This window comes from Melanerpes formicivorus, unplaced genomic scaffold, assembly GCF_026170545.1.
Source record: "Melanerpes formicivorus ecotype bairdi unplaced genomic scaffold, bMelFor1.0.p_v2 SCAF_16, whole genome shotgun sequence".
Classification (NCBI taxonomy): domain Eukaryota; kingdom Metazoa; phylum Chordata; class Aves; order Piciformes; family Picidae; genus Melanerpes; species Melanerpes formicivorus.
This window is the reverse complement of record NW_027142368.1, coordinates 8,677,332-8,700,581: the sequence shown is the minus strand read 5'-3', so window position 1 is coordinate 8,700,581 and position 23,250 is coordinate 8,677,332. Positions and strand designations below refer to the sequence as shown.

The window sequence follows — 23,250 nt, the reverse complement described above, 5'->3', positions numbered from 1 at the left end:
CTCACACAGCAACGGCACAGGGACGTCAGCTACATCCCACACCAAAGGCACAACGGCCGCTCTAATGGTTTATTTTTACACTACCCTCTGTGGTCTGCGGCACGCAGGGAAGAACAGCGGCAAAACTCCAGCGTTAATGCATACAGAAGCATGGAAAAGAGGAAAAGAAATCACTAGGCGCAGGGAGCGAGATTTCCTCGTGTCGTGACAGCCGCTCAAGCTGAAGGGACCCTGGAGGAGGAAGCCTGTGAGCAAACATCCCAGCCTTCAACTTGGCATGGACGGGCGCGGAGGAGGCTGCAGCTAGAGTTACTGGGCGACCAAGGGCAGATAAAGCCGCAGGACACGCAGAATTTACTCCCCCCCTCCCCCCCGGCAAAGGTGAGACGTTAACCGGGAGCCTCACCCCGGGCCAGCCCTGCTCCCAGACGGGATCGCCAAGACCCCAGAGTTGAGAACCGCCAGTGCTGCCTGCATCGCCCCGCAAGCAGCCAACCACCCGCCCGCCATCCCTCCTCGGGAAAGGCTGCACTCGCCTCAGTGGCCACCCCTCGCCCCAGAAACGACAGCCGCTTGCCGGCGGCTTCCCTCCGCCTCCCGCCCGTCCCAGGTGCTCGTCCAGACAGTGACGGCCCGGGCCCCAAGGGGAACGCCGCGGCTGGCAGGTACCCCGCGAGGAAGCCGCTGTCCGGGGCTGAGGGCGAGCCGGCGGCGCGGCACTCACCGGGCAGGGGCAGCGCGGCGGGGCCGGCCGGCGCGGGCAGCAGCAGGAGCAGCAGCGGCAGCGCCCGAGCCCCCGCCGCGCCGCGGCAGCCGCCGGACCCCATCGTTAGCGCTGCGGCTGCTGCTGCCGCCGCCGGGCGGGAGGAGGCGGCGGGAGGGAGGGAGGGAAAGAAGGAGGGAAGGGGGGAGGCGTCTGCGGGCGGGGGCCCGCCTCGCACTGACAGCGGGCGCGGGGCGGCGGAGCGAGGGCTGGGCGGGCCTCCCCCAGTGCCGGGCAGAGCGGCAGCACACAAGGGCGACGAGCGCACCCGCTGCGCGCCAGCCGCTCCGTCCCACATGAAACCCTGCCGTGCACCGCACCGGCGCAGCCACCCGCGGCACCGGCCCTCAAACACCTGTGTGTGTCCCTAAACACAGGTGTCCCGGAGAGGCGATGCTGCCGGAAGGTGCAGCAGATACCTCACACGCAGCCTGCGGGTGCCAGCGGCAAGTGCATTTGAAGCGGTGCGCTCCCCGTTCCGCAGCACCCCGTGAAACGGTCCCTTCCTAGTGGAGACAAGCCCGTGCAATGATCTCGTATGCCTGCACCCTGCCACGGCCCCGCACGATTGCCATGGCCCACACGAGCACCATGCGCTCCAGCCTTCCACGGGCTCCTGCAAAACCACAAGATTACGGTTTCTACCAAGTTTTACTGCAACACGTGAAGTCCCTTCTGAAGGATGTACCCGAACCCACACATCAAACCACGACCTCGCAGCTCCATCCCGCCTCCTTTCCCAGCCAGGGATTTCTCACATCTGTCCGTCCTTTGGCAGGTAAAAGTGGCTTATCCATTATTCACTGAAATTACAATTTCCTAAACGTTTTTTGACCTCTCAAGGGTGTCTTTTCCACCCCTCCCTCTCATCCCTGTTTCACTGCTTTTTCTCTTTTGTTTTGGTCTGTGACAAATACCAAGCTATTTCTACTTGTAAGGGTGGTTTATACACATTAGTAAATCTTCACTGAAACTTTCCCTCGGTCTTTGTCTTTGTTTCCTTAATGGGAGCTATAAATTACCACTTTCCTTTCTCACTGGAGCATCAGGCTTCATTGCTTTTGAACTGATCAAAGTTATTCTCTCTTAAACTCCAATGAGAAACAACCTATTGTATCTCCTGGACAGTTTCAGTTTTCATCAAACTCATCTATAAATGCATAAAGCTGTTCCTTAAACATGCCAGGGATTCTCCAGCCCCACATCATATCCCAAAGCTCCTATTACCAACAGAAAGTAATACATCAATGAAGACTTCCTCAACAGTTTCCATGATTTCATGAATAAACCATTGTACTTACGATGGGAATGTGCACGTCCACACACCTCTCATCTAGGATTATTTGTCAAGGTGTCTCCAGTCAAACAGTTCTCCCAAATGCACATGACAACAGGCTATCTTACAGAAAAGCCATTATGTGTTTTAGGCACTTCCCAGTCAAGGTTCCTCAATGAACTTGACCAGTATTAATTTAATTAAAATTCATCATAAGATCTGGTGGAGGACAGAAAATCTACACAAGAAGAGCATAGCAAGAAAGAATAGAGACACTGAAGAGCCACAAAACCAAACAACTAAAGCTTTCCAAGACACAGTGAAAGCAAAGCATCTTACTTCCTTCTGTAAATTGAAATGTAGAACAACATAAATATTTGGGAAGGATTGAGTTAGCTCAAAAGATCTCAACACGTCTTGGAGAACAAACAGGAACAATATTAAACTCAGTTAATTAAACTATTCCACTTGTATAAAAAAAAAAAAGGCACTTGATGAAGGATCTTAGCTATTATTTCACACATAATACTCACTTGTTTATGATGAATTTACATTCAAATCTCTCTTTAAAGACAAAAGCAGGCAGAAGCTCAGCCCTCAACACAGACATCTTTCCAAAGCCTTAACTATTTCTATTCAGCTACATAGTCACTGTGACAGATGACCATACTGCCACACTCAGCTCTTCAGTGGGAGAGAGAAGCTAGAAAAAAAATCTTAAGACTCAGTTCAACAGGAAGAGACCCCAAACAGCACTGTTTGTTTTTTTCCCCCAGCAATTAAAACAAAATCGTGAAGCTTTAGGGATGAAAATAGCTGCTTGTAAGTATCTGCAAGCAATGTAGGCAAACAGGCTATTTTCATGGTTTTAAAACCCATCTTGCCTATCTAGATACTATATAGCATTTTAGACTTCACCTAAATTTTTTCAGTTTTGCATGGACCATTCTGGGACTGCGGTGTTTCAGGAGAAAGAGAGGGGTTTAGCCAGTTTTACATTTGAAGACAGGCTGCACATCAGAAAGCCTGTCTGCTTTTTCCAGTTGTACCAATGTGTTGCAACCTTAGAGCCCTGCAAAACTTAGAACTTCTTCCCACTAATATTATCTGATCTTTTCAGACTGCCAGGACTACAACATTGCTATGAACACTGTCTGCGGGCTCCAAATAAACTCTTCCATACAGGTAAGATCCCAAATTCCCCTGTCCTCCAATTTAAGGATCACTTAAAGTTGCCTCATACTAAGAGATTAAGACTCAGCTGCCATAGAGCAGCTGGATGTAAAAACCGTGCCAGAAATTATGCATCTGATTTCCTGAGTAGAGTTGAATTTGGGATTAAAACTGTTTTATAATGCTTCTCAAGTTCTATTGCCTAATGATAAGAAAAGAAGACATCTAGATTTCCATTTCATTTGTAGGTTAATGTAGTGAGAAGTAGTGGTTCTGGTGGGCAGGGCAACAGTGTATGATGTTGACCCAAAATTTAACACCACTCAGTGAGCATGAGGACTGCTTGTGACAGGAGCTGAACACAAACGTTTGGTGGTGGAAGAAGATGTCAGAACAAAAAAGGGCAAGGGGCAGACAGACAAGAAATAAGTTTTTCACAGAATGTCTCAGAGCTGCAGTTGCAAGTCTTACTCATCTCTGTACGTATACAGGGTTTCAAACAATTGTTCTCCTTTGAAATTAATCACTCAAACTTTTGCTCTTAGACTTTCCATCTTACTATCCAAGGGCTTCACAAGCTACCAGGTAGATTGTTGAGTTCTGCTGAAAATGACATCTTTAGCATTCAGATTTGCAATTTAACAGTGGCCTTCCTTGGAGCAGGACCTGCACACAGCTTATCTCAGACATGAAAACTGGGGTTAACTCTGGTCACAGGTATTCTAAAAGACCCTCTCACAATTTATACTTCTTGTCCAAGTTCTTTTATGCCTCTAGGAAAAAAACATGCCTGAAAGAAACACCAGATCCACCAGTGACATTTTAAATGTTGTAAGATCTGCATCTTAAAATGCCACCGTCACTGAAATGAAGAACAGTTCCTGTTTATTGCAGGACTGAATGTAGTGTGTTCTATTAATGAGTACACATCTTTGAGTTAATAGTGAAAAAAGGAGACTTTTTCTGCTATGTGATATAACTCTTAAGACAAAGACCTACTTGGTGCAGCTCTTAGACATTTGTGGGTTTTTGTGAGAACTAAACAAACTATAAGTACATTTCTAGACCCATGTGTTCGGAGTAGTTATTCAACAATCATTGCCTAGCACTCAAACTCTCCTCTTCAACAGATGTCAGTAAGCACCAGCACCCAGTAATTCCTCCTCTGGGACTATCTGTCAATTCAGATACATCCTGGGCAAAGATGGAGTGAAAAAAGGCAACAAATGGGCAATACAGGCAAGAATGCTTGGGTACGCACGTCACAGATGTCTGAATCTCAGACACCTGGAGGACACTGCTTCTTTCTCACTTATCCTTATACTTGAGGCATCAGATAGTTACATTTCCAATAATTCCTTCATCTCTGTATGAATCCTCTCACACAGAAAGGTTGAGCACATGGTACATAGGTCATGGAGTCACCATCCCTGGAGGTGTTCAAAAAACATCCAGTTATGGCATTCTGGACATCGTGTAATGGCCATGGTGGTGTTAGGTCAACTGCTGGACTCAATAATCTTAGAGGTCTTTTCCAACCCAAACAATTATGTGATCCATAGGGGTGACCAATTGTATTTTTCAGAACATAAAATTTGGAGACCTCTACCGAATTTGGTTATTAGGATCAGAAATTGCTCTAAAATAGGGAAAAAAGCTAATAAAAATGGCAGCACATCTATGTGAGTGTACTTACAGATACTTTGCAAGATTTGCTTTAGTCCCTTCGCTTTCCTGTTCCTGTACTCCCCACTCCTTGATTACTGAGTAGGCATTGCTTGCACTGTTGGCCATCTGACCAACAACTGCTTGCAAGAAGGCTACACTGGTGCTGGGAGGTAGGCACATAGTAAACTGTTCCAAAAATAGCTCCTGAAATCAGACACCAAAATGTCACACGTACCTGCAGTCAGGTGAAGAAGAACAGATGATTAGCCAGATTATAACAAGGTTTTTGAAAATAGCACATTGCTATTTTTCATGTTAAAAGACAAATTTTATTGCAATTGAGCAAATGAGCTACACCTGTAAAACTGTTTTGTATATCCAATTCACATTTAATGTCCAATGGATTGAAATGTCACAGGAAAAAATAAAAAAGGACAACAGTACCTGGTTTTGCCATTATAATGTAAACTTCAACACCTACCCATTAAAAAACCAAGCCAGAGATTTCCCCTTGTACTAAAATATATAGTTTATAAGGTATTGATGCTTCATCTTAGTTTAACAGCCATCCTCTAGGTATAAAATAAAGAGCTACAAAGATGTGAAGTACGTGTACAGTATCTTCAAGTATTTTCAAGTATCCTATGGTAACTTGCACTACAGACAAAAATCATTTGACAATATACAGAAAAAGTTAACTCTGAATAGCTTCACTGCAGAAATCTTAACATAGTCATGAATTCAAAACACATTAAAAATAATGGATCATCCAGCTAGTAGGTTTCATTTGAACAAGCTGAAAAACAGTCTTCATAATGGAAAAAGTTGTGGAATAGTCTGCAGTCCGTAAGTATGTTTTCAGCCACAGAATGACAGATGGTTAGGTTTATGGCAGGTAAAGGTGCTTTTTTAATATAAACTTATCATCATAGTGTTTCATTATAATTTAACCAAGTTGTATTAATTTGCAATTTCTTTTTGTATAAAGTACCATTGTACGAACTCTTGACAGCATTATCAGAAGTGCCTAAAGAGTTGGCAGGTGATAGCCTGGGTTGTTTCCTCAAATCAGGTTATCAGCCCATAAAAGTTTGGCCAATTTAGCACTATATAATTGCTGTATTGTCAGCTACTTAATTTTTGTCATTTTATTTCTCTCTACAGAATGTGTGTGTGCTGTTAAATAAAATCTCTTTTCCCATTAACTGTTACCAAAAAAAAAACCAAAACCAACAAAACAGCAGAGCCACATTAACCTGCACCTCCCAAACCTGCTCCCATCTTTAGAAAAGTGACAGGAAAAATAGGTTACAATTGCATTATTCTTTGGTTCATTTCTGAACTGCAAATGCAATGCAAGTTTTAAAAAGGGAGAAGGATTTTACAAAGCTCTAGTTAGAGTGCAAGACGACGACTACACCATTTGTTTTTATGCAGAACCATTCAGTTCAGCAGACAGGCAGGGAAGGAGCAAATGCTGGATCCCAACACTACTCTATGGAACTGATCCTACATCAGTGAAAGAAGTAGGTCAGTTTGTGGTAATACTGAAGAGTAGTAGGGATTATGGCTGCTACTACAGATTGAATTGTCCTTTGAAATGCCAGCCAAGTATCTCCCCAAAATCTTAGCATAGGCTATGATATAGCTATATTAAATATCTGTCTTCCATGGTGGCCTTTGGGTCCAATAAAGTCAAGACCTTTTCTGCTCCATTTCAGAACCTTCCACTGCTGCTTCAGTAGAGCAAACCCCTCCAGACTTGAAAATCCATAGCAAAAAGTACTTTGAAACATAATAGGATTAAGTAGAGACCCCTTGAGAAACAAGGAGGAAGGGTCCACCACAAAGTGGTCTTGCCTGTGAAATTCAAGTAACTGAGGAGCTGGGAAGATGACCTCTATAGCTTCCTTCTGCACCTGGACAGATAGCACACAGGATGCCGTCAGTAATGGACAGATTCACTCTCAAGTTTTAGGCAAAGAACCCACCACTTGAGAATAAGCAAATGCCAGCCTACATTCATCCCAGGTATCACCAATTGCCATGAAGCCAGAAAGATCCACACCAAAGCAAGCCATTAAACCAATGGTATCGTGCCACACTAGGTGAACTTGTGTAATCCTGCTTTCTTACACAGATGTATTCCTTGTGAAATCCACAGGCCTAGTAAAGTCATCTTAAATATAGCTGAAAGCATTGTAAAACTTTTTCTTTCTTGCTATTATTAATATATAAACAAGCAATTTGGGGTAAGCATATAAAGATTATTCCATCATATTAAGTAGAATACATGAAATTCTTAGAATGAAAGTACATCTGTTTTATTTTTCCCCTTCCAAAGCTGGAAAGAAAACAACAAAACCAAACCTGCACCCACAAAATCATTTTGTGAAATGCTCTTGTACACTCCAGACTGGGAAAGAATTCACATCCATGCAGCATGAGGAGTGGCTTGGACATTGCCCTTGCACCTTCCTAATGCTACTGTGAAATCAAGAAAGAATCTTGCTCTGATAAGTAGTGACAAAGGAACTTCTCAGTTTAATAATGAAATAAATAGGACAAAAGTAAAAATAGTCAAAAATTTAATACATGTGCTACACTTAAATTATGGAAATCAAACTGTAAGATGTGACTAAGTTGTAGGTAAAGAAAAGGTGCTACAACATTGTATGAACTGAAAAACTTGGACTCTGCTTCTCAACAGAAGACAATACTGAGAAAGTTTATACAGTGGAGACCTCTTAAATACATAGCCCTGAATTCTGTACAGTAATTTGTGATGCTGGTAAATTAGCCTGTTCTTCAGTCACATATTCATTTCAAGGAGATTTTTATCAGAGGATTCAAATGAACAGAGGTGCCATTAGGCATCTGCCAAGTTCTAGATCTCTAATAAATTAGGCTTTCAAAATGTTTGTATTTTATTGCTGAAGAAGACTAAAGCTTTCTCTGCCAAAAACAAAAGCACTCCAAATGAGGCAGTCCGTGGCAACAGGATCCAAGTCATATTAATTCAGAAGGAAAAGAGGAAAAAGACCCTTACTACTCACTGTCTTTTCAGCAAAATTAAGAAATGCCAGTATTTGTTAGTAAGGTATACCATTATTATTTTGTGGGGATATAACCATTTTTGCTTAGTTATCTGGCTCTTGGGGAAATCATGTCCCTCCATTAGTAGTTAAATAGAATTACCAGCAGCTACCATACACCTAACTTCAAAAGGCTGGTTCAGATGTAAAACATTTTGGTGTCATGAACAATTATTCCAGGTTTTTCCATTTAAGTGGGCTGCACTGTAAATTCTGAATTGCAACATAATATAGCCAGTCCTATGATAGAAGAGGTTGTGTTTTTTGAAAGGCAACTTAAGAAACCACAACAATAGGTTAAATAAATAAGAAACATCAGTTAAAAAAACCACGCTTCATTTCTCCTGTGCAATTACGTACCAATATGAAAAATATTACTTCGATCTCTGCACATTTCATGGTTCAGTCTCCTGGAGTTCACTACAAATAACACTGACAACAAAAATAAAGGAAAAAAAAAAAATAATTTGTTGACAAATCAGTGCTTTGGAGCTCTTAGAAAAGAAAAAAAAAAGCACACGTCGGATTTGTAGTTCCCTTGCAGCAAAACATGACCCATCACGTTAAAAATCAAACCTTGGTAATAATGTTAATATATAAAATATTAGTTTAAAAACTATAGAATGACCTTGTCAGCAGAAATGGAGTGTATACACTGGGGTCTATGACATACAGCATATCTGAAGGCAAGTTCACAGAATGCTGAAAGGCTCACTGCACATTTTCTATGGCAAGGAAATACTGCAGCTTTAAAATAAGCTGCACAATACTCATCTCTATTTCTTTCACATGAAAGTGTGTAAAAAGCAAATCAGCAAATAAACTCTAAAATAGATTTATACCAAAATCCTCTTTTTTACATTGAGTTTACAGCTTCTATCCATTTGCCTGTACTATTTTTTGGAGTTTCCTTCAAGAAAAGTCGAAGTTGCATTTTAGGGCCATGAACAAGTTCACAATACAGTGTACTGGCAGACAGAACGTTTGCATACTAAAGAGATCCATTCCTTGTTGCTTTTTTCTTTCATTTTTTTTGTGTTTTTCTTTTTTTTTTCAATAAGATAGTTTTTTTTCTGTGGGACAAGAGGTCAAATATCGATTCCTTTGACAAGAGATGCCTCCAGCGTGATGTTGAACTCCTGCAAGGTCTGCAGCACTCGAATCAAAGAATTCACAAGAGTATGATCCTTAATCAGTGCTACATCTTCATACATCTGTGCTGTGATCGGGCAGTCGGCAAGCAGGGCGATCCAGTGATGCAAAAGGTGGTCTCTGACAAAGTAGACATTTGTAAATAAAGACAAAACCAAGTTAATTTCTTGTTTTCACTGACATGATTTTTATTCTTTGACTTCTAAACAGGCCTACCATTTTCTTTGTATATAAGACAGGGAAGAGAGAGTGACTGTCTGGAATTTGTTTAGGTAGGGAGCATTTGAGAGAGACACATTTCCATGCCTTCCACCCCTTCACACCAAAAGATAGTTCCTGGGAGGCCTGGCAGTCCCAAGCAGGCCCAAAGTCACTAGCCTGCTCCACTGCCTTTGTGTCAAGAGGCTTCTAAGATGGTCTCAGCTTCCCTCCTATCCAGCTCCTACAATAAATAGGTGGAGAGTAGGGAATCACCCAAGCCATTAACTGGAGAGGTCTCACTGACAGATGATTTTCTGGTTTTATCTTCCAACCTTGCTAGCTGTACATGAGAGGGAGGCTGTTCACACCAGCCTACTACCTTTACAGAATCACCGAATATATCTGGTTGGAAAAGATCTCAAAGATCATCCAGTCCAACCTTCAACCAAGTACTGAAGGGTCAACACTCAACCCTGATCCTGAGCACCAGGTCCACACACAGCTTAAACACCTCCAAGATGGTGATTCCACCACTGCCCTGGGCAGACAATTCTAATGGTTGACAACCCTTTTAGGGAAGAAGTATTTCCTAAACATCCCCTGGCACAGCTTGTAACTATTTCCTCTAATCCTGTTGCCTGTCATCAAGGAGAAGAGGCTGGCCCCTCCTCACTTCAACCTCCCTTCAGGTAGTTGTAGAAAGTGATGAGGTCTCCCCTCAGCCTCCTCTTCTCCAGACTCTTTTGATTCACCTGATTGGTTCCTTGGGATACTCAATTTTGCATCTTAGAATTCCCACTCTGCACACCCCTAACAACTCAGCCATGCTCTGACTCACTTTATCCTTCCCTTAGTTACATCAAAGAACTTAATAAGTAACAACCTGGCAATTGTGTGGCTTTGTCTTGCTAACATGCAAAGGCCTTTGCATTTTATTAAAATATCAGTAATATTAATAAAGAAATTTTTTTTCTGTACCTGGCTCCAAGACACACTAGCATCTGAAACTTGCCATCCTTCCCAATGTTTCTAGGAGTGTTGTTGATAGCAGTGATAAAGCGACAGAAATTCCTGGCCCTTGTCTGCCAGTTCTCTTCTGGGACCATCTCGTTCTGCTCAAGGGTCTCGTAGTATGTTTGTGCTTTTTCTTAAAAGAATGGTGGGAGATAATGAAGTTTCATCAGTGCATAGCACAGGCCTAAAACACCTGAAATGTCATTCTGTGCTTGGAACATAACCATTAGGTACTATGATCTTCAAATTCAGATGATTACGTTTAGTACCACCTCAGTGTAATGCTTTTCCCATAAGAATGGTTAGAAATCCAAAAGCTGTCCAATGCTCATGCTGGACTGTTGGCGAATCAGCATGAATGGAAAGGGCAATTAAAGCTGGAAAGTCTAGATTCAGAGCTCATCCATACATTTTGTGGATGATTATGTTTAGGCACTATTTTCTCAATCGATTTAGTCCTCTGTTCCACGTGTGTTAAACTGGGATTCCACCTCATTCCCTCTGAAAAATACTGAGGAGGAAAGTGATGCCTAAGGACCTATTCAAAACACTGAAACACTGTTACAAATAATTCCTTCTCTAAAAGTTGTTCGTGTACTCAGTTGATTTTCAGATAAATATCAAAGGATCCAGACCATCATGTGAAGAAGCATATGTTTGTGAGCCCTTTATTACAACATCCAGTAAGTACCACTGGCACTAGATCCACCTGTTGCACTTTGTAAGGCAACTCAACCTCTTCAAAATGTGACTTACTGCTTTCAATGCACTCAGTTAAGAACAAGGTTACTATATGTCAATTCACCAACTCACAAGAAAATTTGTTTTACACTATTACTGCTAGAAGGCTAAAGTCCAGCTGCTGTATTAAGTACAGCATCAGCTTCGGCAGAAGATGGATGAGCCTCTCAACAGTATGAGGAGATAGGAGCTCTTGCAGCAATTCAACTGCCTCCAAGCAATATGCTGTTCACACCAGCTGAGACACTGGCCATGATAAGGAACATGGATGAGAATATTTCAAGCAAATGGGTTTTGGTATGTCTTTGTCCCACTTACCTAAAAAGTCCCAAATAAAGACGTTTTTGAACAGTCTGGGTGATTTAAATCCATGCTGAAACACTTGCTCAAGAGCTGAAACAAGTCCACTTTCTCCACACAGCAACAGCGTCAGACTGCCTCTCTGTCAAGCACACACAGAAAGCACACACACTGTATCAGTTTGGGATACAAGAATGTCATGCATCTATTAACTGAAACCAGTTTCTAAACAACCAATGCCCAAAGTTACTCTCTCCTGTCAACTGCGGCCCTTGACAGGATGGTCTGGTTCTTGAAAGTACTGAGCACTCAAACATTTATTGACCTCTCTAAGAATGAGGGTGAAGAAAGAAGTTTCAGAGCCCTGTCATCATTAAATGAGGCAAAGAGATCATGAGCAGATTTTACCTGCAATAATGACCAACTTTACCAAAAAATTAAGAAAATATTTTCTTTTACTAAGTAAGAAAGACCATTGTAGCAGGGGCCTCAGAATGTTTTACTTACTAACAAAAACAACACTTACTGCCATTTTTAAACCTAAAAAACCAACCAACCAAACAGAAAACCAACCCACATTTTTCTTTAGAACACAATGGTAAAATCTATTTTGCAAAACCAGTGCATGACCACCTGAGACTGTGTAAATGCAATCACCTAGCTGGTAGTTACCAGACAGGATTATACTGTATATTAATTTGTCATGCTGTGACAGTTAATCCAGAACAAACTAAACAGGAGGCAATACTCTTGGTAGAATTTTAGTATTTAACAGAATGCTCCAGTTAACAGCAAAACTGAGATACTTGAGGATGTACTGTTTTAACAGTGTAGTCTCAATATCTCATTTTTGCTCTGCTTCAGTAAATTTCAAACAAATGGCTGTTCATTGAGTTATCTCTGTTATCTATTCTCCAATGCTCATTAATAGGAGTTTTAAGAGAGGAACTACACAGACAACAGCTTCTCACCTCCTTCTCTGGTTTGTGGAAATGCTTGACAATACCATTGACAGCTTCACCAATAGCTTCTTGTATTTGACCAGTATTTAACTCTGTAAAATAAAAAAAATATATCCACTCACTCAGTAACAGCTTTAGAAACAGTACCTGTGCATGAGAGAGAAAGCATACCACAAATACACAAAAAATGGAGCATGAACCAGTATAGCTCATGATGGTACTGAAAAGGTGCTGGACTGTGGGCAACAGAAATCCAATTCTATGTTTATTCACTGTGGAGGAGGTAGAAACTGAGATATTTTGGGTTGGTATCAAAGTTAACATTCTAGTGTTTCAACACACCAGGTGGAAAGGGTTTTCACATGTTACGTAAATTTTCAGACCAGGGCCCACAGCTAAAAAGAGCTGTGCTTTGATTAGGACCACCAAACCTGAGCATCCTGGAAATACTGCCTTTGATAGTTTCACTGTAAGCCCAAGCATGCTTGGGAACAAAGTAACCACCTGATTTATCAAGAGTAAGAAAGTCCAAATACACTGATCTAGAGTGAAGTCTGAAGTCCATGAACAGAAACCACTAGCAAGCTTTTTCATCCATGTGTGATAGATACAGCCAGGGCAGCAAATTTCTACCTTCCCCCATAGCATTCATTCCACAATTGAAGGACAATAACACAGAAAACACCACTAGGGCAAATAAGACCTGGACTAGGAGTCCAGAGGTATCTTTATTCCATCTTTGGAGATTTTTAAAACTTGAAGAACAGGTTGCTCAGGATAGCAATTCAGAAATGAGCTGGACTTTTGAGTGGGGGGTTGGGCTGAGTTTCACAGGTCCTCTCCAAGCTACTATTCTAAAATATAAGGAAAACTACAGTTCTGTTTGCAAGCAGCTTTCCTCATGCAATGAAGCATAACAATACAAGTCAAAACATCCTACATCACTCACTTGGCTTATTGTTTGGTGAAATAGTGACAAATCTTCTGATCATGCTTGGTGACTGCTGCAAAGGAGGTGTTCGGCACTGCCGCTCATCCGCCTCAGTGTGGGAAGTCAGCAACTCTCCGACCAGGATCCTCTCTAAGCTACCATCATCCATTCCCTTTCCAAGCCACCTACCACAGGGAAACCTAAGAACATAAAGGAGATACCTTGATCAGGTCCTTCAATCCACATTCAATTCCATGCCAAAGAGTTCCAACTACAGTTGCATAAAGCTCAAATTCTTCTAGTAGAGTTCTTAGAAATACTTCACTTATCCAGCAACAAACAGCAAAGTCCTGGCGTTAGCTTCTGCCAGCAGAGGGAGCAAAAAGCAAAATAGCTTTTCAGTTCTAGATTTGTGCCTAATACTGCACTAGATGATCTCCAAAGCAGTGGCAGATTTTGTCTTGTCCTGCCTGTAACAGATGATTTAAGAGCTGCCGGGGAAGACCCACAACACTCTGGATGGGTGGTGAAATACACCTTTGTCTTCACTGAATAGGTTAAGTAGTAGGCCAGTCACAAAATAAAAACAAAACACAAAACCCTAAACATACACTGAAATTCCAAAGCACCAATACCTCTCTTGAAACCCAGATATTACATCAGACACTAGAAAGCACACGTGCTCATTTGCTCATTATCGCTTTCTATGAATCAATGCTGATGTCAGCTTAATCAGCTTAATCAGAAAGATGAACAGCATCCAAAAATAGAATCTTGCCCTTTCATTTAATTACAAACTGGTATGGAAAACTGAGTGGACTCACCTGCCAATTTGTCACCAACATGCACCTACCAGTTTCTCTAAACAAAAGACAGGGCAAACTATGCTGTAACTAACATAAATAAATTGAACTCTTACTGTAAGTTTCATTTCTTTACCTTCACTATGCAAACACAGGCTTCTAGCACTCATAAGCCCTTATGTTCCAACTTGTGTCTAATGGTCCCTCTATAACACCTAGAGTATTCAGGCTTAATATAAAATACCACTCATATGTGGTAAGTAGCAAACTCTAACTTGCTATTTCTTCCTTGGGCTCACAGCAGGTTCTTTTTAAGATGCACAGTTCATCTCTCTACCCATGTTTTGAGGCCAGACACAAGCATTTGCAAACTGAAAATTCTGTTTAATTTTGTAAGAATCACAATGTGTTTCATGCCAGAAGCCAAATGGTATTTTTATGCCTTCAGGTAGCAGCAGCTGTTGAGTCCCAGAAGATAAGACCTTTCTAATCAAACAAGCCCTACCGTGCCAGCTCCTCACAGAAATTCTACTTACCCAACATGAAATGTCAGGATGATACTTACTTGTAAGTATGCCCTGTTATTTCATTTCTGACCATAACATATTCCACTAGCCACTTGGCATACAGCCCTGAATTATCATGTCCTATTTGCACTGTGGTCAGTTTTCCCAGGTTCTGGCACTGCAAATTAAAGAAAGAGTTTGTCAGAGTAAATAGAAAGATAGCAGCATGTGAGAGGAGTAAACTATTAGAGAACACGCTCAGACAGGGGAATCAGAAACGTGATTCTCCTTTTCTGACCATATGATGGATTCTGGGCTTGCTTTGTTTTGTTAAATACCATTTTAATCAGCAGGGAGAACATCAGTTGCACTAGATTGCTTGATTACATTTTACCCAGTGAGTGTGCACACACAAAAATCAGAGCAGAATCATTTTCTTGTTTGCAACAGAAGACACCTCCCAGCACTACAGCAAAAAGCTGTAACATAGAGTCTTGTCCATCCTTGCACTAAGGCTTTGTCAGTCATTTTACTCTGCACGTTGTTAAATATAGATTACATTTGTATAGGCACAGGAAATACTTGTGACTATCCACATAAAGATATTAAATGTATGGCAAGGTGGTAGAGCGAGTGGAGAAATTAAGACTGAACACACAAAGCACTTTTTGTATCAAGCAATACAAACCTCAAAAGTCATTTCTAATATATTCCTGGGAACCTGCAGGACTCCTGTTTCACCCAGTTCACCCGAGATACAGATCCAAGGATTGGCTGTAAACATTGAGCCACCAAGTTTCTTGCTAGGAACAATCAATATATGGTATGGTATCACTGCAAACACAAAAAGAAATAACACTTCAAAACTGAAGGATAAAGAGGAGAACCTCTTTAAAGAAGAGAGAGGAAAAGACAGTCATAAAACAATACTGCAGTCCCATGAAATGTTAACATCAGAGCTGCTATTTAACCATGCTAACACTTGCACATTAAGCACTGATTGACAGTCAGGAAGCATACACATAGCTGCCATCAAGAAGCAGAGCTGGTAGCAAAACGCTGTGAAGTGAAAAAATGAGTGGCATAATGCCTTCACATGGGTATGGTAACTTCATTTACCAGCCTCAAAACACATCATTAAGACAGTTACTTGCCCCCACCTTAGAAACAAGGCAGCAAAGAGAATACCCACGTTATCCAGGACTGCATTGTAACTCAGCATGCAGCTCAATGCTCAGCTCCTAACTGCCTGCTTCCTGTGTGCATGTACGCACGCTACACAAGCAACATCAATTCCTGTTCAATTACTAATGGAAGTCTTTGCTTGCAGCAGCATCTACCACTGTGGATGAACAGATGCAGTGCAAATACATTATAGTGCTGCAAAGTTCTGCATACCACGCTGCTCTTAGTTATGCTAACTGTAAGACTCCTTGACTTTAAAAAGAACAATCAACCTTTTCCTCTCTTTAACTTGCACCACTCATGCTCAAACACTTTCTGGTCTCTCAGCTTACCAGTGACTAATTCAACATAGTAGCACCTGAATCACAACCCCTTCTCTGACTCACGAAGCATGTGCTCCTGAGGAAACGCATCTGCTCTTCAATTGCCTGGCATTTTATGCATGGCCCCCTATTATCCAAACTTTTATAACAAAATCCAATTAGCTGAATGGTCCTTGTGCTTCTTGGCGGTCTGCCCTTCTTTTATAGGGCATAAATGGATTATAGTTAGGGCTTTTCAGCTAAAGCATTTAATACATTTCTTCCTCAACGTCTCCTCAGCTGTCCATGCCCTCAAGAAAGCATTTGGAGGTTGGATTTTCTTAAAAGCTTGATGATTGCAGCATTTAAAAATGAATTAAAATGTTTGACCTTTTTATTTTCCGTGCTGATAATCTTAAAGTACGTGACAACTTAACTGCACCCAGCAAGCCAGATTTTATCATTGTCCAGAACTTGCCCACAAGAAGACCAAAACTTTGCTTTGTCTTTCATACACACAAACGTACTCTCGTCATCATACCATCAAGGGTAGCTCCTACCCTGGGCCCAACGGGGTCCTTTCACACACCACCCCCAGTTTTATAAGCTTTGCTAAAATCTCCCCTTGTTCTGCCATCCTAGTGAGGTCCTGTGGTTGCAGGCACACAAAATGCATGAAAACTCTTAACACATTTAAGCATCACAAACACCAGGTAAAACGTTTTTCTAGGATATCTTTTTTGTTAAAAAAAAAGTGGAAGGGGGAAGTACTTCAATGTGGTGCAGAGTGTTGATGCAGTCTTCAAGGGACTTTTCATTGTTACCCCAAACTCCAACATAGGCGTGTGGCAAAGTAGGTTGAGCATATAAAGAGTAAAGGTTTTTTGTTTTCCTTTAAATTCCTAGCATATGTTAATATTCTTACCTTGACAATGAACAGCCTGTACTGTTCTTGCTAGTATGATGCAAACAAGGCCACTACAAAACATTGAGAACTCTCTCCCAACTAAAAGGATTAAAGCTAGTGACACAAAGATGGACACTACTGCCCACCAGAGAGGATCACGGCATGCAGGGAAGGGTATCAGGAAGAAAGCAGAACAAGAACAGTCAGGCATGTTGCTCAGAGCTGTTTAGAATTTTGGATAAGACTCAACAAAATCTGGAGATCAGCATTCCAGGGAAAGTAAATACTTACAGATTGTTGTGAAAACGTTGGTAAAGCAAAAGTAATCAACAGCATTGAAGGACAGGAGATGATACAAGAATTGTTCCTTCTCATCATCACAGCGGAGGAATGCGTAACGCTTGTAGAGCTTTCTGAGAAAGCAAAACAAATAATCTCTCATAGCAACAAGATGCTATCAGTGAAGGGTTTTCTATTGTGCATAGCTATTTGGTAGACTATAAAGAATGTGCAAGCAATTACAAATGATAAGTGCTATTGGCAGAGCCAACAGTATTTAATGTGCCAAGGTATGTTGAAAATCTGCAAGTCTGAGGTCTCCCAAGTACATCAGTCCAATACTTCATTTTATTTTCCACCCCTTGAAATCAAGGTTTGGGGTGATTTGAGAGTCTCCTCCTACCCAAAAATATCCTAAAAGAATTCCCTAGAAAAAATTCTCTGACTTCTTTTGGCCATGTAAAATAACAGAACTGAAGTAAAGAATGCTGACACAGCCATGGATAGCTTGCTCCTGCCAGGAGGGCATCCTGACAACTCCCCTCAATTTCAGATATCAATTACAAACAAGTCAGCAAGTGACTCATAAGCCAGAAATTTGTGAAACAAATCAATAATGACTAACACACAAATATACTCTCAACTTACACAATAAACATAACACTAGGGATTGACAGGAAACGTTCAATGGAAATAAAGATACTGAGCCTTAAATTAACATAACCTGCCCATAGCCACAAGAGCAGCAAACCCACAAGGGTCTCACAGGTGACCATGTCCAAATTTCATTTGAACAAATGTAAACCACATATTTATAGACAGTCTGTCCACAAGGGTATATGCTGTCCTGCCTTTCCAATGCTTAATATTTCTGTTTACTTATGCACATAGAGGTCTCAGGGGAGTGAAATCTATGTGATTTCCTTCCATTCCCTAATGTGAGTCCTTTTGCAGACTAGAAAGAAACCAAACATGTTTCTGGCTTTTATTTCTTAGCAAATACCAAGTAAAGAGAATAGGTTAATTAAAATATCTAACAGATGCTTTAAAAAAGTACAACACACCATCATGTTAACCCTAAAATGGCACAAACTGCACAATTACTTGTAGTACCTCACTGGACTTGTTTAAACCCATACTGCCTAGAACACCCTTCTTCAAGTCAGGTATCTAAATATGCAGCACAAAACACAGAGGGTCACTTTCATTTAAAACATATTTTTCCTGCTCTCTCACTCTGAAAGAATCACAATCTGTCTGATAGTGCATTGGTCAGTGTTAAGAGAGTTGGTTTTTTTACCTTCTTTTGGTTGTGGGTGTGGGGTGGAGTGCTGTGCTGTGTGGAAAGTCCTATCACAGCATTTGTTCTGCATAGGACAAGCAGTGCTAAATTTAACCTGATCTGGACTGTTGACTTCACTGGAGAAGCTTAACCTTAATTTAGAGGTACAGGTAGATTTATTAGCTGTCCTCACTCTGTCCTTCAGATGATTTCCCTTGCTCACTGTTGAAAGGCCACAGCTTCATCAGAAAGTCCAACATAATTCACTACAAGTCAAATCTCAAATAATTAGCAGATATTTGACTATTACAAAAGCAATTCACTGTACATTCCTAATCAGACTATAAATGTAAAACCTTTACTGCATAGGAGAGGACAAACAAAGTTGAGACACTGTCAGTTTGATCTAGAGATGTGGACAATCACACTCTGAAACATTTAGATGAAAAATTTCAAAGCATTACCAGATCTCATCTTGTGCTTATTGCCCCAAAATGAGGTGCAAGAACTGATCATCACAGCCTTCCTATCCACCATCAAGATACTGCATGGACACCATTCACCCACTCTCTTCAAAATCAACTTCCGGTGTGGTTTAGCTACATTATTTTACACAATACTGGAAGGAGTTACAAGAATGGCTCAAATTTGGAGACAGAAACACATCTGGAGGCACCTCAAAGTCGCAGACAGTCTATGCTGATAGAACTCATTCTATATCTGAAGGATACCAGCATTGACTCATACCCAAACAGCTCATACACAGCTAGAGAGACACACTTGGAAGGCTAGCTTGTTCTATTCCTTTTGCACACTGTTAAGAAGAGGGAAGAAGAGGCAATTCCAAGTTTTTTTTTAAATCAAACAACTGAAGAGGTTAAATTTTTTTTAAATTTTGCCCAAGATAAACCATCTTACTTTGTGAGCTCATGATCTGAAAGTAGCTGTTTTAGATGCCTAGAAAGCAACTTCTTTTCCATAGAGAGACGAACCCAGGCTCTGGCCTTGCCAACATCTGTTTTGATCTCACTAATGTTCTGGATATGCCTGGAGAAAAGAAAAGAAAAAGAAAAAAAAAAGAGTGAGAGTTCTTTTGAACCAAGAGCTAGGCTGAAGAAGAAATTCTGCCAAGAATGCAAAACATCAGGCAACCTACTCGAAAAAAGACATAATCACCTTAATATTCATCACTACTTAAATTCCTTCATATCTAGCTCAAAAAGACTACAACTCTGAAACGGAAGTATCTGCAAAGCAGTGCCCTATTTACCAAATTCCAAACCAGGCCCATTGCCTCACATGACTTCAGAATCATTCTGTACCTTAACACTGCAATATTTATGGCTTAGTTGTTTGGAAAATTAAATACTGTCTCTGCATGCTCACTAGTAGTTTGGGGGTTTTTGCATGTAAGACACAAACAATATCTTTTTAAAGGATAAGTTTGTCCCTTGAAAACCCTTCATTCACTCCTCCCTATTGGAAAAAAAATAATAGATATTAGCAGGAAAAAGGAGTGAAGAAAAATCCTTTCAGAATTAACTTAGAAATTCTGCATACTGGGTTTTTTTATGTCATGAAAAGGAAGTATTGAGTGGAAGTTAGTTTTATTCAAACTACAGTACTCAATATCAGAATCTAACTCATTAGATCAGACAAGTTCTTTAAACTGCTTTCTTCACAGAGAAGCAAGAATAAGCTCAGAGCTACACAGCCACCTTTGCAATGACTGGCAAAACACTAGCCACACACCTTCCTGCGGAAATAAAATGGTACAGAATACTTTAAAAAGATTAAAACTGTGTCAGGGTATTTTATAAGCTAATAGCTGTGACAAAATAAAATCTCCTCAGTATGAAACACGCTTTTCGAAAGGTCGGTGAAAAGCTTGGTTTTAATAGTTTAAACTCACCTCATATCCTGGACGAGAGAGATTCTAAGAGGTGACATAGCTGGACTGGTATCAGACTTTCTCCTTTCTGAATCAAGAAGTATTCCTAGATTCAGAAGAACAGAATCTCTTGTTAGTAGAAATCCATATAAAGATTTTAAAAATCAATATTAAAAGGTGAATTAGCACCAGCTTGCACTCTGTGTTATTGATGACACACTGCTGTGTGAAGATATTCTGACCTATTTACAAATGAAATGACATGAAAATCTAATGTGCTACACAGGTGGTTATGCACAGCAGCAAACTCTGAGCATTACCATGTTTATGAGCTTACATTCATCTGAAATTGCTATGACACCAAATGCCTTAATACTTGATTTGTGTAGGTCTTATTTTCTAAAGACTACACTATTTTTTTCCTAGGTAGTAAAACTGGCACTGTCGACACCAGAAAACAGCGTTGGATGTGTTTCTCAGTACACCACACATCATATGATTAACTAATCTATCACTCTGCATGCTCTTGTAACACTGTGTTTAAAACCAGCACATTTTGGATTTTTTTAAGCAATATTATTACTCTCTCAAATTTTACTCCAGAATTACGTTGTACATTAGATCACTTCCTGCCCCTCAATCTCAAGTTAGAAAGCACAAAAATGATGGTAACTCCTATCTGATATGCAAAAACACTATAAACCAAGTGGCACTCATGAGACCTTAGTATTTTACAAATCTTTGGTTTTGATTGCTTGCAGGTCCTTGTGCTTGTATATAAAAAAAGCAAAAACAAAAGGCCACACACTGCCTCCCTCAAATCCACTGTTCTCTCCAAAGGCCCCCATCTACACAAGAAATAGAGCTTAAATATCACATTAATAACCTTAGAAACAGATTAGTTGTCAAATACTACATCCAAACAAGTTTATTTTTCACAATACACCAGACAGAATACTTGATTCAGTCATGCTGAGTAAAGACTCTTTCCAAGTAAACAATTTCTGTATGGTGCAAACCTGCAGGCAGCTCTTACTCAGTCTTTTTTATCATCTTCTTCCAGTGAAAGCCAATCTCACCTGAGGTACTGAAGCTGCCTGATGTAGTTTTTCTCTGTCTGTTTTCTAGGTAGTGTAAGAGATGAGACCACAAAGCAGACTTTCCCTAAAAATAAAAACAAATAGTTAAAGAAATCACCATCAGCTAAAAAAAAAAAGTGTAAATCATCACTGAAAGTATCAGCCATAACAAAAACTTGCTTTAAACTATGTTTCTCCCTACAAAGTCATTGGTAAAAACGAAAATGAGACACAAACTGAAGGTGCTTGGGAGCTGTAAAGACGTTGAGAAAGTAAAGCAAGAATCAAACTACCGTGATCTAACGATTCTGGTAACAGGAAAAAAGTCACTTAAAGTTTATTTCTCATAGTTCATTAACATGACAGTAAAACATTTGAAAGCCTGTGAAACACTATGTCTGGGCTGTAATCTGTAACTAGCTGTCTTCCCTCCCCACCTCTCCAGCAGTGAAATGGTAAGAGACTACAGAGTCAGCTTGAGTAAACCATCTTATAAACCAAGATCAAGTCTTCCACACCTGTTCCCTTCAGGGTAATTTAGGGCAACCAGATGCATGCTGTCAATTTTTAGAACTTCAAAAGATCTCCTTCAGTTTCATCAGGCAAAGGACTTGAATAATCACCAACACGGTCAGACAACCCCAAACACAAGCAGGACAATGAAAGCTTATCTGCAAGAATACTCCAGCTCTACAGATTATAAAACCAACTTAAAGTAGTATTTAGGCCAAGACAGAGCTATCAGATGATGTTGAAAAGGTGCACCTTGCTAATTATGTTGCTTTCTTAAACTTTTGGTGGCTTAAAGTAGAGTGTGAGGAAATATTTTGCTGGCAAACCCAAAAGATTCTTGTATTTATGCCAAAATATTTTGCATGATAAACCAAAATATTACAAAGCCACAGAAAGGTAGCAGTCGTTGAACAGGGTCTCTTCACTACATAATTGGAATTATTTACAGAAGGAATTCATTATCATTACTTATCATCTTCCTAAATTATTGTATTAACTTGAAACCCCAGTAAAGATTTACCAATTCTGCATTTCAGAAAAGCAGTCCTATTATAAACCCATATTTTTATTTGCAGCTTTGGGCAGAAACAAACCACGACCGTAATGCAACCATTGTCAGTTCAGGACTATCAGTGTCATCTTCCTAGAGGTACAGTAATTATGGTTCAATTCTGAAACTGTTTTGTTTGGTTTTATAAAAAATCACTTCAAAATCTCTAAACACTTCAGTCCTACAGCTCACTACAGCCAACACAAAGAACTAATGACCATGAGTGATTATTCCAGAAGTGGCATGCCTTCAGAAGATAAAACAGTGTCTGTAACATCCGTGTTGAGAGAGATTAAAAATATGCATTCAGTGGTGAAGATATAAAAAAGTCCAGAGAAGCCCAGTGCCTCATGTATGCACCTGACCAATCCAACAAGAAAAACCAAAATTGCAAGTCTTACAAAAACACAGAAAGAGAGAATGAAAAACAGCAACCAGGGAACAGTTACATCTGAAGTAGCATTTCTCTCAAACACACACATGCACACACAGTCTACTGTTCAGCAACCAGCTGCGGTGGCAAGGAGAACTGCCATGGATCATAAAAAGCAGCAAAGAAAGGATCCTGCAGCAAATAGATGTCAACAAACATGATGAATGTAAGAACTCATGCAGTATAGATCTTCCCACTTCGTTTACTCTCCTTTAACTTCACCAAATAGCAATGATGGCGCAAG

At 40.5% G+C, this 23,250-nt stretch overlaps 2 protein-coding genes across 2 annotated transcripts in view; both read right to left on the bottom strand.

Annotated features, from left to right (window-relative positions):
* Nucleotides 1-827, bottom strand: part of SCUBE2 (signal peptide, CUB domain and EGF like domain containing 2) — a 39,161-nt gene extending 38,334 nt beyond the window's left edge. The window contains exon 1 of the mRNA XM_068148023.1: nucleotides 725-827. Within this exon, the coding sequence (XP_068004124.1) occupies nucleotides 725-827 (103 nt within the window). The remainder of the gene's footprint in view (nucleotides 1-724) is intronic.
* A 4,359-nt stretch (nucleotides 828-5,186) lies between these two features.
* DENND5A (DENN domain containing 5A) overlaps nucleotides 5,187-23,250 on the bottom strand; it is a 52,374-nt gene continuing 34,310 nt past the window's right edge. The window contains exons 16-26 of the mRNA XM_068148021.1: nucleotides 21,511-21,595; nucleotides 20,453-20,537; nucleotides 19,459-19,587; nucleotides 17,271-17,392; nucleotides 15,274-15,419; nucleotides 14,645-14,763; nucleotides 13,295-13,476; nucleotides 12,355-12,437; nucleotides 11,402-11,525; nucleotides 10,307-10,475; nucleotides 5,187-9,247 (exon numbers count right to left, since the gene is read on the bottom strand). Of these exons, the coding sequence (XP_068004122.1) occupies nucleotides 9,064-9,247; nucleotides 10,307-10,475; nucleotides 11,402-11,525; nucleotides 12,355-12,437; nucleotides 13,295-13,476; nucleotides 14,645-14,763; nucleotides 15,274-15,419; nucleotides 17,271-17,392; nucleotides 19,459-19,587; nucleotides 20,453-20,537; nucleotides 21,511-21,595 (1,428 nt within the window). The 3' untranslated portion in view covers nucleotides 5,187-9,063. The remainder of the gene's footprint in view (nucleotides 9,248-10,306; nucleotides 10,476-11,401; nucleotides 11,526-12,354; nucleotides 12,438-13,294; nucleotides 13,477-14,644; nucleotides 14,764-15,273; nucleotides 15,420-17,270; nucleotides 17,393-19,458; nucleotides 19,588-20,452; nucleotides 20,538-21,510; nucleotides 21,596-23,250) is intronic.